Genomic DNA, 14,801 nt, shown 5'->3' with positions numbered 1-14,801 from the left:
TTCTCAGATACTATAAACAATAGGTCTTGTATATTCGGTGTATGGAAGCATTGTAAGGTGTACATGTCCAACTGGCAGGTGTCATCTGACTTTGACCTCATTTTCATGGTTCAGTGGTTATAGTTAAGTTTTTGTGTTTTGGTCTGTTTTTCCTATAATATATGCAATAGGCCTACTATATTTGGTGTATGGAATGATTGTAAGGTGTACGTACATGTCTAGCTGACAGGTGTCATCTGACCTTGACCTCATTTTCATGGTTCAGTGGTTAAAGTTAAATTTTTGAGTTTTGGTCTATTTTTTCTAATACTATATTCAATAGGTCAACTATATTTGGTGTATGGAAATATTTTATGATCTATATGTCAGTCATGCAGGTTTTATTTGACCTTGACCTCATTTTCATGGTTCATTGATCAATGTTTAGTTTTCTTGGTTAATGTTAAGTTTATGTGACAGTTGTAATAAAGCTTTATATTTAGGACTATCAACATAATATCAATGATTAGTAAAGAAGGCAAGACATTTCAGCGTATGCACTCCTGTGTTTGTTTCTATTAACTTTTAAAAACTTTGGTGGTTACTATATTAAACATTACAGTAAGCAATTATCACCTTCTCTAACAAAGAGCTTCGATTCTTTTGTTCTATTTCAACTGGGTTTCCACCTGATCATGGACATGAACCATAAGAATCTCAGTTGATGATATTAAATAGTACAAAGTTTGACTGATTTGAATATTTGTAGACAGTTTTAAAAACACATTAGAATTTTGTAGTCTTCTGTGCGTTCATAATTGCACTCCCAGATTATATGTATATGTAAATAGACCTGTGATACATAGTAATTTTATATGTAGATCATATGACATATGTATGTTCTTTCTATAGATGTTTATTTTTCTGTTAATATATTATGTATTAGAATTGCCGTCTCATCATTGATTTATTCAATTTTTTATGCATATTGGCAAAAGAAAAAAAATTAAAGTTGAAATATGCAGATTGATTTTTATTTTTATTTTGAATATATAATATGTGAGTTTTTTTCAAGTTATTGTTTGATTAAATACCCCTCCCCAAAGAAGGGATATTTTATTGGTCATCTAAGTGAACTTTGGGGTGTACAAAATTTTCCTGTGGGTTTTAAAATTCATACACATTGGCACATATTTTTCAGACTCATCTCACAATTGCTTCCTGTATTCTTCAAATATAACTTATTCTTACACAAAATGGCCATTAAAAGCATATATAGGAAAGCTTTTGTCATATTTTTCTAGGGATTACAAATAAAAGCTTCCTTAATTTTGTTTTCCCAATTCATGTGATAAATTTTCCAATTCATCACTCATGAACTTCCTGTTTACCTTATACTAAAAGGTATTTATTTTTAGGGGCAGATCCAGCCATATTCCAAAGGGGGGTTCCTAACCAAGGATAACGTGGAGTTTCAACCATATGTCCCCATTCAAATGCATTGATCGTCAAAAATAAAGGGGGGGATTCCAAACTTTAAACTTATTTTTGACTTTCTGGACATGGTGCAGTTTTGAAGCTTGTCATTTTGTATAGACATGTTTTTTGTTGAATATAAAAAAGAAGATGTGGTATGATTGCCAATGAGACAACTCTCCACAAGGGACCAAATGACACAGAAATTAACAACTATAGGTCACTGTACCGCCTTCAACAATGAGCAATGCTGAAATGACAAATGTAACAATTCAAACAAGAAAACTAATGGCCTAAATTATTTACAAAAAATGAACGAAAAAATAAATATGTAACACATCAACAAACGACAAACACTTAATTACAGATTTGACTTCAGACAGGCACATACATACAGAATGTTGTACATGTTAGCAGGATCCCAACCCTCCCCATAACCTTGGACAGTGGTGTAACAGTACAACATTAGAACTAACTATAAAAATCTAAGAAAAAAAACCTAACCAATCAACTTTAACTAGATTGATTATTAGATTTTGAAATAATCCCAATCCCAAAAATGACTAAGAGAACAAAAGGACAATTGTAGACAAGTATTTAGTTTTCATTTTGTTTACACATCAACATCATGTTTAATCCAATACATTGTATACATGTTCAGTCATGTAATCCATATCTAATTTGTAGAATGATTTATCTGATAATAACTTAAATAAACATGAATTCAGGATAAAGATTTTTGTAGACATAAATCTCTACTTCCTTGAAGGGAATTGGCTATTAAATTCAGATCAACAAACATTAAATCAACCACAGATGGGTCTTTAGCATATTTCAATACCATGTACAGTTAAATACTAAATATGTCCTTGCTCAGTCTAGTATACATCTACACATGTGAACAGTCTATTTGTTGTGACTGGTTTCTGTTCTATTAAAATTGTTTACAAATAGTAGGACATGGTTCAAAGTCATCAAAGCTTCAATAAGTTCAGTTAAACATGCATGCCTTGAGATATGTTCTGCCATAATCACTCTAACCATACACGATGTAACGGATGCTCTCCCCAAGAATTACATTGTGCATTCTAGTAAAAGAACATTTTGAGATATCGTCTTGTCTCTAGAATATATAGGCTACCTACAACCATAATACAATTTATAAGAAAATCATTTTAGATAGCATCTTATCACAATGATGCTAAAACAAAGGGTCCTTGGAGAACACTGCAATTTGCACTAGATATAAGCTGTTAGACTGGCTCATTTACCCCCACCAATATCATGACATACATGTAGCTGGAATTTGCTGTATATATCCTAACATTAATTTACAGTACACTAAACAAAATTCTTGTTTGTTATTTTATATTTGCTGAGAATTATTTGATTAGTGCCAATTAAATGTATAGGGATTAATAGTGACATGAATGGACTGTTTATAGACAATAAGCCAACAACAACCAATCACAAATTTTTGACAACCACTTTACTTCTCATAACCAAGTTAACAATTCAACATCTTGTTTTTAATTTCCTTTTCATCAGAAATTTAAATTTAGATCCTGGCTATATAAAATACCCCAAAACTGCTGAACTGTCCAATTTGTAAGATATTTTCCAACCTAGAAAAAATTTAGATTAGGAAGAAGAAACTAAATCTAACATTAACCATTAGTTTGATAATCAAAGAAGTATCGAAAAAAGATACCAATAAATGTTTCTTTACTTTCTTGCAAATTAGCTTCACTGTTCTAAGGGGAATAACTCTAATGCTGAATAATTCAATTATTCATGAAAAGTTTCAGAACTAGGAATTGACAGTACAAAATTGTTTTCAAATATTTGCCAAAATCGATATTAAAGAAATAAAGTTACAAATGTACTCCCTTGAATGTTTTCTTACGGTATGTTATATTAAACATTTAAAATTTCTAAAATCAATCTTTTCATTTACATTTGAAATGATTTTAAGCATACAGAGATGTTGGAATACTGGTATGTCAATGTTACAGCAACCCTAGAACAATTTTGTGAACTAAGAACTAACTGTGTTTTGTGCCCAATTTCAGCATGCGCTCTCTTATTTACTGTTATTGGTGACACTATGAAAACTCTATGATGCTCATAATCAATTATTGGTACTGGTATTTTTTTAAATAATTATGCTTTAAAAACGAAGATATGTTGAGAAGAAATCTATAAATGACATGTTCAGAGAAGCCAGTTACAAACTGATCACTTTGAAGGATAAAAATGTAAACATTTCTATTTTCTATTTCCAGATGAACCATGGGAAAGACTAAAGCATCAGAGCAACCAGCAAGGAAATGTGATTTGTGTGGATTCACAAACAAAAATGCCTACATTTTCAAAAGACATAGGCTAAGATGTAGAAGGGATAAGAAAAAGATCAAAGGAGGAGGCACCAAAATTATAATCAAACCATCAGTATTTGGTTCAGTTTCTAATAATCTGTCATCTCCAATAAAGGTCGTAAAGGAGAAGGGTACAAGGAAAAAGACTTCCCCTTCAATGAGCCCATGCAAAAGAGGACGTAATTATAGTTGTGAAAATTGCAGCTTCACCACAACTAAATCAAAAGCATTCCTCTATCATGAGATTCAGGTTCACAGAAAGGCGTATTCAATATTTACTTGCACAGAATGTGAATACTCGTCCAAACACAAACAGAAAGTACAGAGACATCTTAAACTTATACACAAAAAGGAGGTGGCATTCTCCGATGTAAAGGTGGCATATAATGAAGAAATGAGTCGTGTTGAAGAGAGAATAGAAACAGAGGAAGAGCAGAATGATCCAAGGTTTAAATACAATATTGATATAAACAACTCTATTGATTTGAATGACATGGTTGGTATGAGAAGTACTATTGAGGAGGAAATCCCTGACGATGTCGTAGTTGTACTGCCAGAAGCACCAGAGAATCCCAACGAGAACAAGGAACACATCACAGAAGAACCTGGAATTGAAGGAAAAGTATACAAGTGTGAATACTGTATTTTTAATAGCAACGATAAGAGCAAAGTAGCAAAACATGTTGTTACTAACCATTTGAATGCTAAACTGTTCCAGTGTACCATGTGCTCATTTACAACTGGAAGGAAAATAGAATTTGTAGCTCATAAGGCCAAGCACAGGAAGTTGCCAGCTCCACAGTGTGGTGATTCAACTGATAATAAGCAGGACTTTGACCGTCATCGTGAAAATCATAATGCAGATAATATGTTCCATGAAAACACTGTTGACAATTTTCAGATGTCATCTCGGGGAAGTTTCAGTAATGATTCAGCTTATATCGAAGAACCTCAAAATGATGACATGATGACAGAAGGTCCTTCAGCTGGAAGGAACTTTGTTATGGGTGTCCAGAATACTGGAACAGAGCAGTATTATGCACATGCAAACACATACAATGCTGATACATCTTTGGATTACTATGGTGACAACGATAACAGTTTAATGTCCAACTACAACAATTCAAGTTTGAACTGGTCGACCGACAATGACAGTTTCAACTATCCATCAACATCAAAACAAGCAGCAAAAAGAGGAGAAAAATTAGCATCCAAACAAGCAGCCATTTTGCAAGGAGCTGATGGATCATTTGTCTGCCCATTGTGTGGTCTCAAATACAAACGCTCTTCTGATTTGAATAGACATATGAAACAAAAACATAACATTAGGATGAAAGATTATTTGGACCAACAACCAACAATGGTACAATCCCAAGCCCTAGATTTACCACCAGCACCAACCGATTCTCTACCTCCGCCACCACCTCTTATACCAGCACCAAATCAGCAAGACAATTCCCTGACAAATATTGTACAAAACCAGGTCGTGGATGATGATGGTAATATAGTAGACAATCAGTTGCCAGAGGTAGATGGCAGTTTTCTTGACACAGGTTTGAAATGTCCATACTGTCCATATGAGGCCAAATGGCAAGATGAATTCAGGAAACATCTAGCAATTCATCAGATTGAGAGACGTTACCGATGTCCACACTGTGATAAGCAGTACAAATATGTTGGGGATCTAAATGTTCACATTCGTAGAGATCATAAGAAAGAACCAGAGGCAGGGGACTTAATAAGAGTACCGACTATACCTAATAAGAAATCATCACCATCACTGTTCAAATGCCCTGCTTGTCCATTTACGTCTCAGTGGAAAACTGAAGTGGATCGACATTCAAAGTATCACATTGATGATAAGCCTTACAGATGCAATTACTGTGACTACCAGACACACTGGAAAGGAGATATAAGACGCCACATGTATAAACACCATCCAGAGATTATGGGTGATGACACTATCCTTGACAATGTTATTACCATTGATTATGAAAAGTTGACTGCAAGCAAAGATCTTCCATTTGAAATGGAAAGTCAGATGAATGAATCATATGAAAATAATTACAGCATGGATATGATGAATGATACACCAGAAAACAGCATGGATCAAAGTTATGAACCAATGGCACACAGCTATGAACACACAGATATGTCATATTACGATTCTGAACCATCAAGCCATGAACCTTCTCCAGTCAAGGAACTTTCACCTGAAAATGATAGCATAAATGGAAATACAGGGGAAGTTACAACATTTAAATGTGAATACTGCACATTTGTAACCAATGCACCATCAAAGTTGAAAGCACATGTTTCAACTCATATGAATCTGAAACAGTATATGTGCCCAATATGTGGAAGGAGAGCCAATTGGAAATGGGATATACGTAAACACATAAAAAAGGCCCACCCTGAGACGGCACTGGATGTTGTCAAACTTAGTCGACAGGAGGCAGAAGCTACCATTGAAAAGTATCTGAACTCTAATCCAGTTGTCAGACGTGAGCATCATTTGAATGTTGCCCTCAGCCAACCACAGACAGTACTGGACGAGACTTCTGAAATAAAAAATGGAAAATGTTTCAAATGCAGTGCCTGTGGATATGAATCTAACCAAAGGTGGATTGTCAGCAAACATATTCGTACAGTACATCCAAACATAGAAGTTAGTATCATCTACAAGGGTAATAACATCAATCGTAACATGATGACTCTAATGCCAAGCAATGAATCTCAAATGGAACCCTTTGTAATGAGCAACGAAAGAATGGACCATAACAGCAGTCCAATACCGACGACCATCTTAAATGTACCAAATGTGAACAATGAAGCAAGAGTCACACCACCAAAGAAGGAAAGCATGTCTGACAAACCATTCATCTGCATGGACTGTGGGAAACAGTGTGCCAGTAAGGCAGACATTGCTAGACATTATTACTACATGCATCGTAATATGCCAGTGAAAGTAGGTTACATTACAGATAATGGGATTGTACCAATAGAAAAAGATGACCAAGGACCCAAATCAAACATGCAAATGAAACAGCAAAAAGGCAATGAAACATCACCCGAAAAATTCTTACCTCTTGATATCAAACCTTTTATGTGTGCAGAATGTGGAAAGCGCGCAGCTCTGAAAGGTGATGTGAAGAAACATTATAATTACATGCATCCTGGAAGTGAAGTTCGCATCATATATGTTGGAGATGGAATGCTTGATTCTGGTATGGTTGAGAATCCCTACATTATTGGGCCACCAAGTGAGAAAATGGATATGGAGAAGATGGATAATATGGCAACTGTTTCACCAAAGACAGCCAACAAGAAAGCAGGTCTTATCTCAGCTAATCCAAAAACATTTGGTTACATCAAACCTTTCATGTGCTCAGAATGTGGTAGACGGTCAAACTGGAAATGGGACTTGAGCAAACACATGAGAATAAGGCATCCTACTACTCCATCACATATAATCACTCTATCTGAGGCAGAAGCCAGAGCAACCTATGAGTCTTATATGCAAGAATTCAGTCAATCTGTCCATACTTCACCAGTAAAGAAACATCCAAGTACAAAAGTTAACGAGAAGGAATATGGGTTGATAAACTTCAATAGGAGTGCTTACAGACAGTTTAAATGTTCTGCATGTCCATACCGATCAAATTGGAGGAGTGATTTGCTTAGGCACATTAAAAGAAAGCATGGTGTCACAAAAGGCCATCTGATAATTATGACAATTGATGCAGCAAAGGAAAGTTTGACTACATATGATTACAATCCAAGAAAAAGAAGGAGAAGTGGTGTCAGAGAAGGTGAAACAGGAGAGGAAAAAAGCGAAATTAGAGAACCAAGACCTAAGGGACCAAAGCACAGTGAGGCTGATAAAATGGGGAAAATTTGGAAATGTGCAAGATGCTCTTTTGTCAACAAAGATAAGATGGTAGTAGCAAGACATTTGTACAGTCGTCACAGAGTAAGGGCATTCACTTGCATGAAATGTCTTTATGCAACCAATCACAGAAGTTCAGCCTACCGTCATATTAAACAAAGACATGAAACTGAAAACATAAGCATCTGTAAAATTGGAATCAAATACATTCGATTCGATCCATCTAGACACACATATGTGAAGTCAGCTATTGAAAAGGCTAAAGCTCAAGGAATTAATTTAGATACTGGCAGTGCTGCAGCTGTAGGAGAAAATGGACAACTTTTCCCTGGTTTTGAAAATGCAGAAGATATTACAGAAGATGAAAATTTGAATTTAAAAATGGAAGAAGATGTGGAAGATGACTTTGAAACCACTCTTGACGAAACTGATAAAGAAGAAGATAAAGATGAAATCAAAGATACTTACACATTCAAAGAAACATTTAAATGTAAACTCTGTACATTCCAGTCAACATGGAGATCATGTGTCTGCCGTCACATTAGGCAAAAACATAAATCCACAAACTACCAACGACACATCAAATGTATAAAGAAGATTGTGAAAAATAATGGATTAGAAGATGAGGAAAAGGACCTAAAACAATATATGTGTACCGTTTGTCCATATAGGACTGCTAAAAATAATTTGTTGACACTACACATGAATTGCCACAAGCCTCAAATTGGAGTACATCAAGAGAAATGCAGGTATTGTCCATACTATGTCAGGGCACCACGACTTATACAACAGCATGAAAAACTCCATCTTGAAGAACAAAGAAAGACTGAGAGTGTTGAACAAACTTCAGAAGAGCCACTACCATCTACATCAACCAAAGAGGATTCTGTATTTATTCAGCCACAGACACCAACACCAACAAAACGTCACCAATGTCAGAAATGTCCTTACAGAACCAATAGTAAGAATGATTTCTATTATCACAAACAGTTTCACAGACCAAAGCCAACATCTGAGTTTAAATGTGATGAGTGTGATTACTGGGTAGGACTTAGGCGACTTTTAAAACAACACAAGAAAGTTCATGAAGCTGATTACAAAGATAGAAGGTCATCCACATCATCCATACAGTCATCACCATGTAAATCTGACTTCTCAGAGTCCAGTCATGTTTTCGATTCAGTGCAATTAGCCATGTACAAGCAAAAGATCATTTCTTCAAAGATTCAGCCAAGTATTTCTCACTCGCCAGTCATGTCACCAATGAAAATTGCATGCACAGTTGGAAATCGCCCTGGATACATCATGAAAAATGGAGGCTACAGAAAAATTCACAAATGTTCAAAATGCCCCTATCAGAATGTTCGGCTTAGAAACTTGCGTCTCCATGAATTGATGCATGGATTCCGTAAAAGTAAAAACCAGCTGATGAAATGTCCTGACTGTGATTACTATGTTGGATCCAAAGGACTGCTCTCACATCACATGAAGGTACACCTTCCCTCATACATGGCAGATAATCCAGATAAATCAAGTACAGAGACTGAAATTGATGATTATACTGGAGATGAGAAAGATTCTGATATTTCTGACATTCAGTTTGAGACTAAAGTGGATACTTTGTATGAGATTGCAAGGTTTAAAAAATACAGCTGCGAAAAATGTCCTTATGCCAGTGCTAAACGTTCTCACTATGAGAGACATGTGGAAATACATGGAAGTAAACAACGACATATGTGTAAGTACTGTGATTACAGTGTTCCATCCAGAAACCTACTGGTACAACATGAACGGCTACATTGCACTCCAAATCAGAACCTTTTAGCAATACAGTCATTATCAAACTTGATGCAGTTACCAGAGGTACCAGCAGATGTTGCTTTGGCTAGTGCTTTGCCACCAATTGACACAAAAGAGTCTTTCAAAGTTAGTGTCACACATGACCATATTGAATTGTATGAGAATTCGAACCAGTTTGATATTGAGCCAAAGAAACTTTACCGCTGTGATAGATGTCCATATGCAAATGTGCGAAGAGACCATTTATTGACACATTTGAAATTTCACATGCTTAAAAGTACTCTTGCATGTCCATACTGTGACTACAGTGTTTCCAAGACACACCACCTGTCACAACACATCAGGGTCCATTTCTGTCCACTGCCGGAATTGTCTAACTGGTTAGCTGAGAACGGTCAGCTTGACCGAGTCAAACAGAATAAAGACCCAGACATTAGTGAGGCATTGTATGTAGCACAGCTGTACAAACGTGATGGGCAAAAACAATCTGAAGAAAATGAGGAGGAACAATGTAATGGAGAGAAAGAAGAAGAAAAGGGAGAAGTAAAAATGGAGGAAGAATCCTGTGATTCTCCAGCACAGAAAGAGATGAATGGAGTGGAAAATGGTGATGAGGACATGACACCAGTCAAAGAAAATAAACAAATAAATGAAGCATCTAAGTCTTCTGAAAGTGATACAGACAATGAAATCTCATTTAAAGACAGTTCAATTATTATATCACCAACTATAGCTAAAGATAAGTCCGAAGAACCAGCATCAGAAAAAGATGTCAAATTGGAGGAGGAAAAGACAGATTCAGAGAATGGAGAGAAGAGTGATGTTTACATCTGCCAGTACTGTGATAGAGAGTTGGACCAATCAGATCTACTTGTTCAGCATGAAATGCAACATCTTATTGGCAATAATTATGAGGTAAGTTTTATTGTCAGATGGTTATTTTGATTCCTAGTATTTCATGTATGATAAATGATGTAAATGGAACTTTGGGGGACAACAAAACGTCTGATGCAAACACTATGCAAGTCTTCAAAAATAACTCCTGCTGAAGTTGTGTCAGCCTCTGTCAAGATTCACTTGTTCACTTGTATTAATGGAATATGACATGATGTTTTCATTTTACTTATATATCTTTTTCATTTTACTTATTTATCTTACAATATTAACTTAGATCTACTTGTTCGGGGAGGTTAAATTTGGAAAAAAATCTGTAAATAATTTTCAATTATGTATCAGTTTATAGCTAAAAACTTAAAATGGACATCTCTGCTTTAAATCTTTAACTTGTTAAAGAAACTTAAGATTTATCTGATATCTGAAGAAAAAAACAACATCAACTTGATCATTGAATTTTTTCATCATTAAAAAACAATAGTACAAATTTACAACATAACTACAAAAATAAGAGACCCTGATGGTGTTCATTGTTTAGGTGCAATTTTAAATTAATTTTGAATGTTTCCTGTACTATTAGGTCAACTTTTTGAATTTAACTTTAGATTTTTTTTTTTGTATTTTTCAGGTCTACCTCAATCAGGTAAGTTTCTTTAAGTATGTTATACTAAAAAAAAAAAAAGAAATTATATCAGAGGTTTATTGTGAAATGAATTCAGACTTTTTGTAGGCAAATGTTACAACTTCACTCAAATCAGCTGTGCATGTGTATTTAATATACTTAAAATTTTGTATTTGTTCAAGTATTCACCCAATTACTCTGATATTAAATACTGTACACATGTACATGTTTTTTATCAACATTAACCTTGATTTTAAAGTTGAATTGTAATTTTGATTTTGAATATTCAAATACAGGCAAGTAAAATGGCAGTTAGAAGTTCATTCACTTTTTCTGCATATGATAAAACAGAACAGTCCTTGAATTTCTAATGTGTGAGTTTGATATACATTTAAGTTAATTCCCTTTTACAATTCAGAATAAATGGATATGTCTTTCAAAGAAGACTGATTGAAAAAGAATACCATCATGAATTTTTGAACAGGAAGGCTAGTTCAAGTTTTAAATAGTGGAAAGAAGTCATTTGTTTTTTCATCTTGATTCCTGATACTATCTTTGAAAATAAATTATTTTTCTTAGGGAAAACCTTGAAAGTGTATGTTGGAAGAAGAATAGGAGTCCTGAATTAACTGTTGTGTATTATATGTATTGTATTTTTTTTTTTGCAGTTTATAACAAGTGAAAAAGAGGAAGATATTGAAAAACCACCTGTTTTGGTAGAAAATGGGGATGAAGATGTAGAAAATCCAAAGGAACAAATAGAAAATATAACTGAAAATATGGAAGTTGAACCAGCAAAGGAAGAAAATACCTCTATTGTGAATTCCTAACATTTATTTTAGATTGTTTACACATGTATACATATTTACACAGTTATACAGAGAACAAATAACATGCAACTTGTATAGTTTTGATAGGCCAGAATAAATAAATGCATAGCTTAAACCCCTATTTCAAAGGAAGAAATACTATGTGCCTATGTATTAATTTTCGTAACCTTGCTAAAACAAGTCTTTTATCTTCAAAGGTTGATGTTTTTTTCAGCACTAGATGAATTTCTTTTTTTTTTAAATTGTAACAAAGCTGCAAAAATTACTTGAACCTTGAATGATAATTTACAAAATTTAAAATGTGCTATTGTAAATTCTTCAACCTTCATTTTAAACTGTGTAAAGCATTCAATTCTTTGTGGGTAAGATAATTATGTGTTGATTTTTCTTCTACTAACAATGTTTGTTTCTTCAACTAGGGAAAAGGCAAAATTATAGAATAGTTTTTGTACTGAGTACAATTCTTTGAAGACGTCAATTTGTGTTTAAGTAGATATTTTAAAAGAAGACTTGTGAGAAAGAAGAAAAATCTTGCAAAAATACATAACCAAATGCTATTTTGTAACTTGTAATGCTCATAAATTTTGGAAGTAAATCACAAAAAAATGATACTTCTGTGTTTCCAAATACAACAGAATTAATATATTCTATTTAGACATTTACTTGTTGCACCAATTGATTTCACATAATTGATAACGGTGGTAGATTTTGTATGACTTATAGTGTGAATTTATAGAATTTGTTTTACAATCTTAAAATGCATTAAAGTCATTATGATATTGAAAAAGCTCTGTGACAGTTAAATTAAAAGTATGTTTGAATTTTTGACTTAAAAATTAATATGTGTTTTGAATGAAAAATATATTTCTGGTAAATTCATAACTTCCAAAAACTTTCACATGTTATATGTGTAGTTTTGTGATACATTTTGTTTTGATAGACAAATAAATTTAGTTGTTAATTTCAAAGTTGTTTAAAACCATTCAACCAGATTTGTCAATTTTCATTCAATTAATATTGTTAAATGGAAATATTTAAAACTGGTAAATGAATATTCAGTTATTGAATCAATATATATATACATACACATATACAATGTTGGATAGTATCTAATTATTTTTTGCTACAATGCATGCTTCCTTTCTTAGATATCAGTCCTGTAAAAATAATTTCTTGCTTGTTGACAATGTTTGTTCATTACACATGTTTATTTTGGCCAATTATTTTTAAAATTTATTTTTTCTGATATTGCTTTTGCTATTAATGCATTCATTACCTTTTAGATTAATAATAGCTAGATATTACATATTTGAAATCTTGATTTTGGTTAATATTTTCAGCACATGGGAGATAATCTATAATACAATTCAAAATTAATAAAAAGATTTGTATATGGAAGATGATGGTTATCTACACTAGATATTTATTTGTGTTTATGTACCAAAGGAGGTTATTAAAAGGGTCATTTCAAAAACATGAAGGTTTCTGTTATTTATTTAAAAATTTTTAATATTTAAACTAAAATATATACATGTTTGCAGGTGTGTACACACAATTTTATCATTATTTATTTGTTGTCTCTAAAATATCCTTAGAAATAAATTATTCAACTGAACAGGATATCAAGAGATTAGCAAAACCTTGTACATGTATTTCCTTTCTGGTAGACTTTTGAAACTCAGATTGGTTATAAATGTTTAGAATTTCAAATTTCTTCGATCACTTAACCAGAGAAACTAAATACTGTATTTCTTTATTTTTTCAAGTATATGATGAGGATTCATTATTTTTCAATTGAACGATAAATGTTGAAAGTAAAGCATCAACTGTATTTTTTTAGAAAAATATTGATAATTTGTTTGTATGTTTTAATCAGATCTTTTTGTATACCATTTTACTATGAGTGGTGGTAGTATCTACCCAAAAGGTTTATTTTCTGGGTCTTTTATTGACAATCTTTTGTATGAAAAGAAATATTCTATATGTAGAATTTTTACAAAATATTTATTTCTATCATGTCTATAGGATGTTTTATGCACTTCTTAAGATATTATAAAGTGTGCTTGTTTTTGTCATACTTTTGAAAGGAAGATACAAAGAAAGTAATCAAGTAATTTTGAAAAGCACTTGAAGTGGAGGTTCCTACTACTTTTTATGATCATGGTAAAGTAATTAAAAGTCTTGACATAGAATAATTTGTTAGAAGATTTACTGCTTTGCTTTTGCTTATATAAGGGATTGGACAAGGGGAATCCAAAGGTTGAGGTGGTAGGATTTAATCAGGGTTTAAACCTTCCCCGCCTTCCCCAAAACAAAAAGTTATAATAATGAAAAACCATGGTTTTGCTACTGATTTGATTGGATATTTTTTTTTCTCCTTCACATTTTATATATGCTCTTCAACTTTTTATTGTTTGGCTTTATAACTATTTTGATTTGAGCGTCACTGATGAGTCTTATGTAGACGAAACGTGCGTCTGGCGTACTAAACTATAATCCTGGTACTTTTGATAACTAATTATATACTTTTCTCTATTGCTGCACACGTTTGAATATTTATATTGTTGATTTGTATGTTATTGATACCAATGAGTTGAAAACTATATGCAAAAATTTGTACAGAATGCAGAATTTTATATCTATACATATTGCTTATAGTCATATCATTAATAAATCACATTTTATAACAGTTTTCAGTTTTTGTCTTACCTTGACACAGACATAGGTATGCTTATTCTTGATTCAGTGGCGGCGACATCAACAATGTATTAGTTTGTGATAAGGTCTAGTTTTATGGTGAACGACAAGTGTTAGGTCAGTCATATTTGGTATGCAGTTGTATTAGCATTGGCACATCTCATTTCCATGGAGATTATTTGGCCCTGCCACTTCAGTCATGGTCTCTTGACTTAAAAAATTTTGCTTATTTTACA

At 33.2% G+C, this 14,801-nt stretch overlaps 1 protein-coding gene across 2 annotated transcripts in view; it reads left to right on the top strand.

The window, feature by feature from the left end:
• LOC143079772 (uncharacterized) overlaps positions 1 to 14,557 on the top strand; it is a 31,399-nt gene extending 16,842 nt beyond the window's left edge. For both annotated transcript variants that reach the window (XM_076255350.1, XM_076255351.1), the window contains exons 3-5: positions 3,741 to 10,437; positions 11,045 to 11,059; positions 11,707 to 14,557. In XM_076255350.1, coding sequence (XP_076111465.1) covers positions 3,748 to 10,437; positions 11,045 to 11,059; positions 11,707 to 11,868 — 6,867 coding nt within the window. In that variant the 5' untranslated portion in view covers positions 3,741 to 3,747 and the 3' untranslated portion in view covers positions 11,869 to 14,557. The remainder of the gene's footprint in view (positions 1 to 3,740; positions 10,438 to 11,044; positions 11,060 to 11,706) is intronic.
• The last annotated feature ends 244 nt before the right edge of the window (positions 14,558 to 14,801 follow it).

The sequence above is a fragment of the Mytilus galloprovincialis genome, chromosome 6 (genome assembly GCF_965363235.1).
Source record: "Mytilus galloprovincialis chromosome 6, xbMytGall1.hap1.1, whole genome shotgun sequence".
NCBI classification, from domain to species: Eukaryota; Metazoa; Mollusca; class Bivalvia; order Mytilida; family Mytilidae; genus Mytilus; species Mytilus galloprovincialis.
The sequence above is the reverse complement of the archived record's forward strand: the minus strand, read 5'-3'. Positions and strand labels throughout refer to the sequence as shown.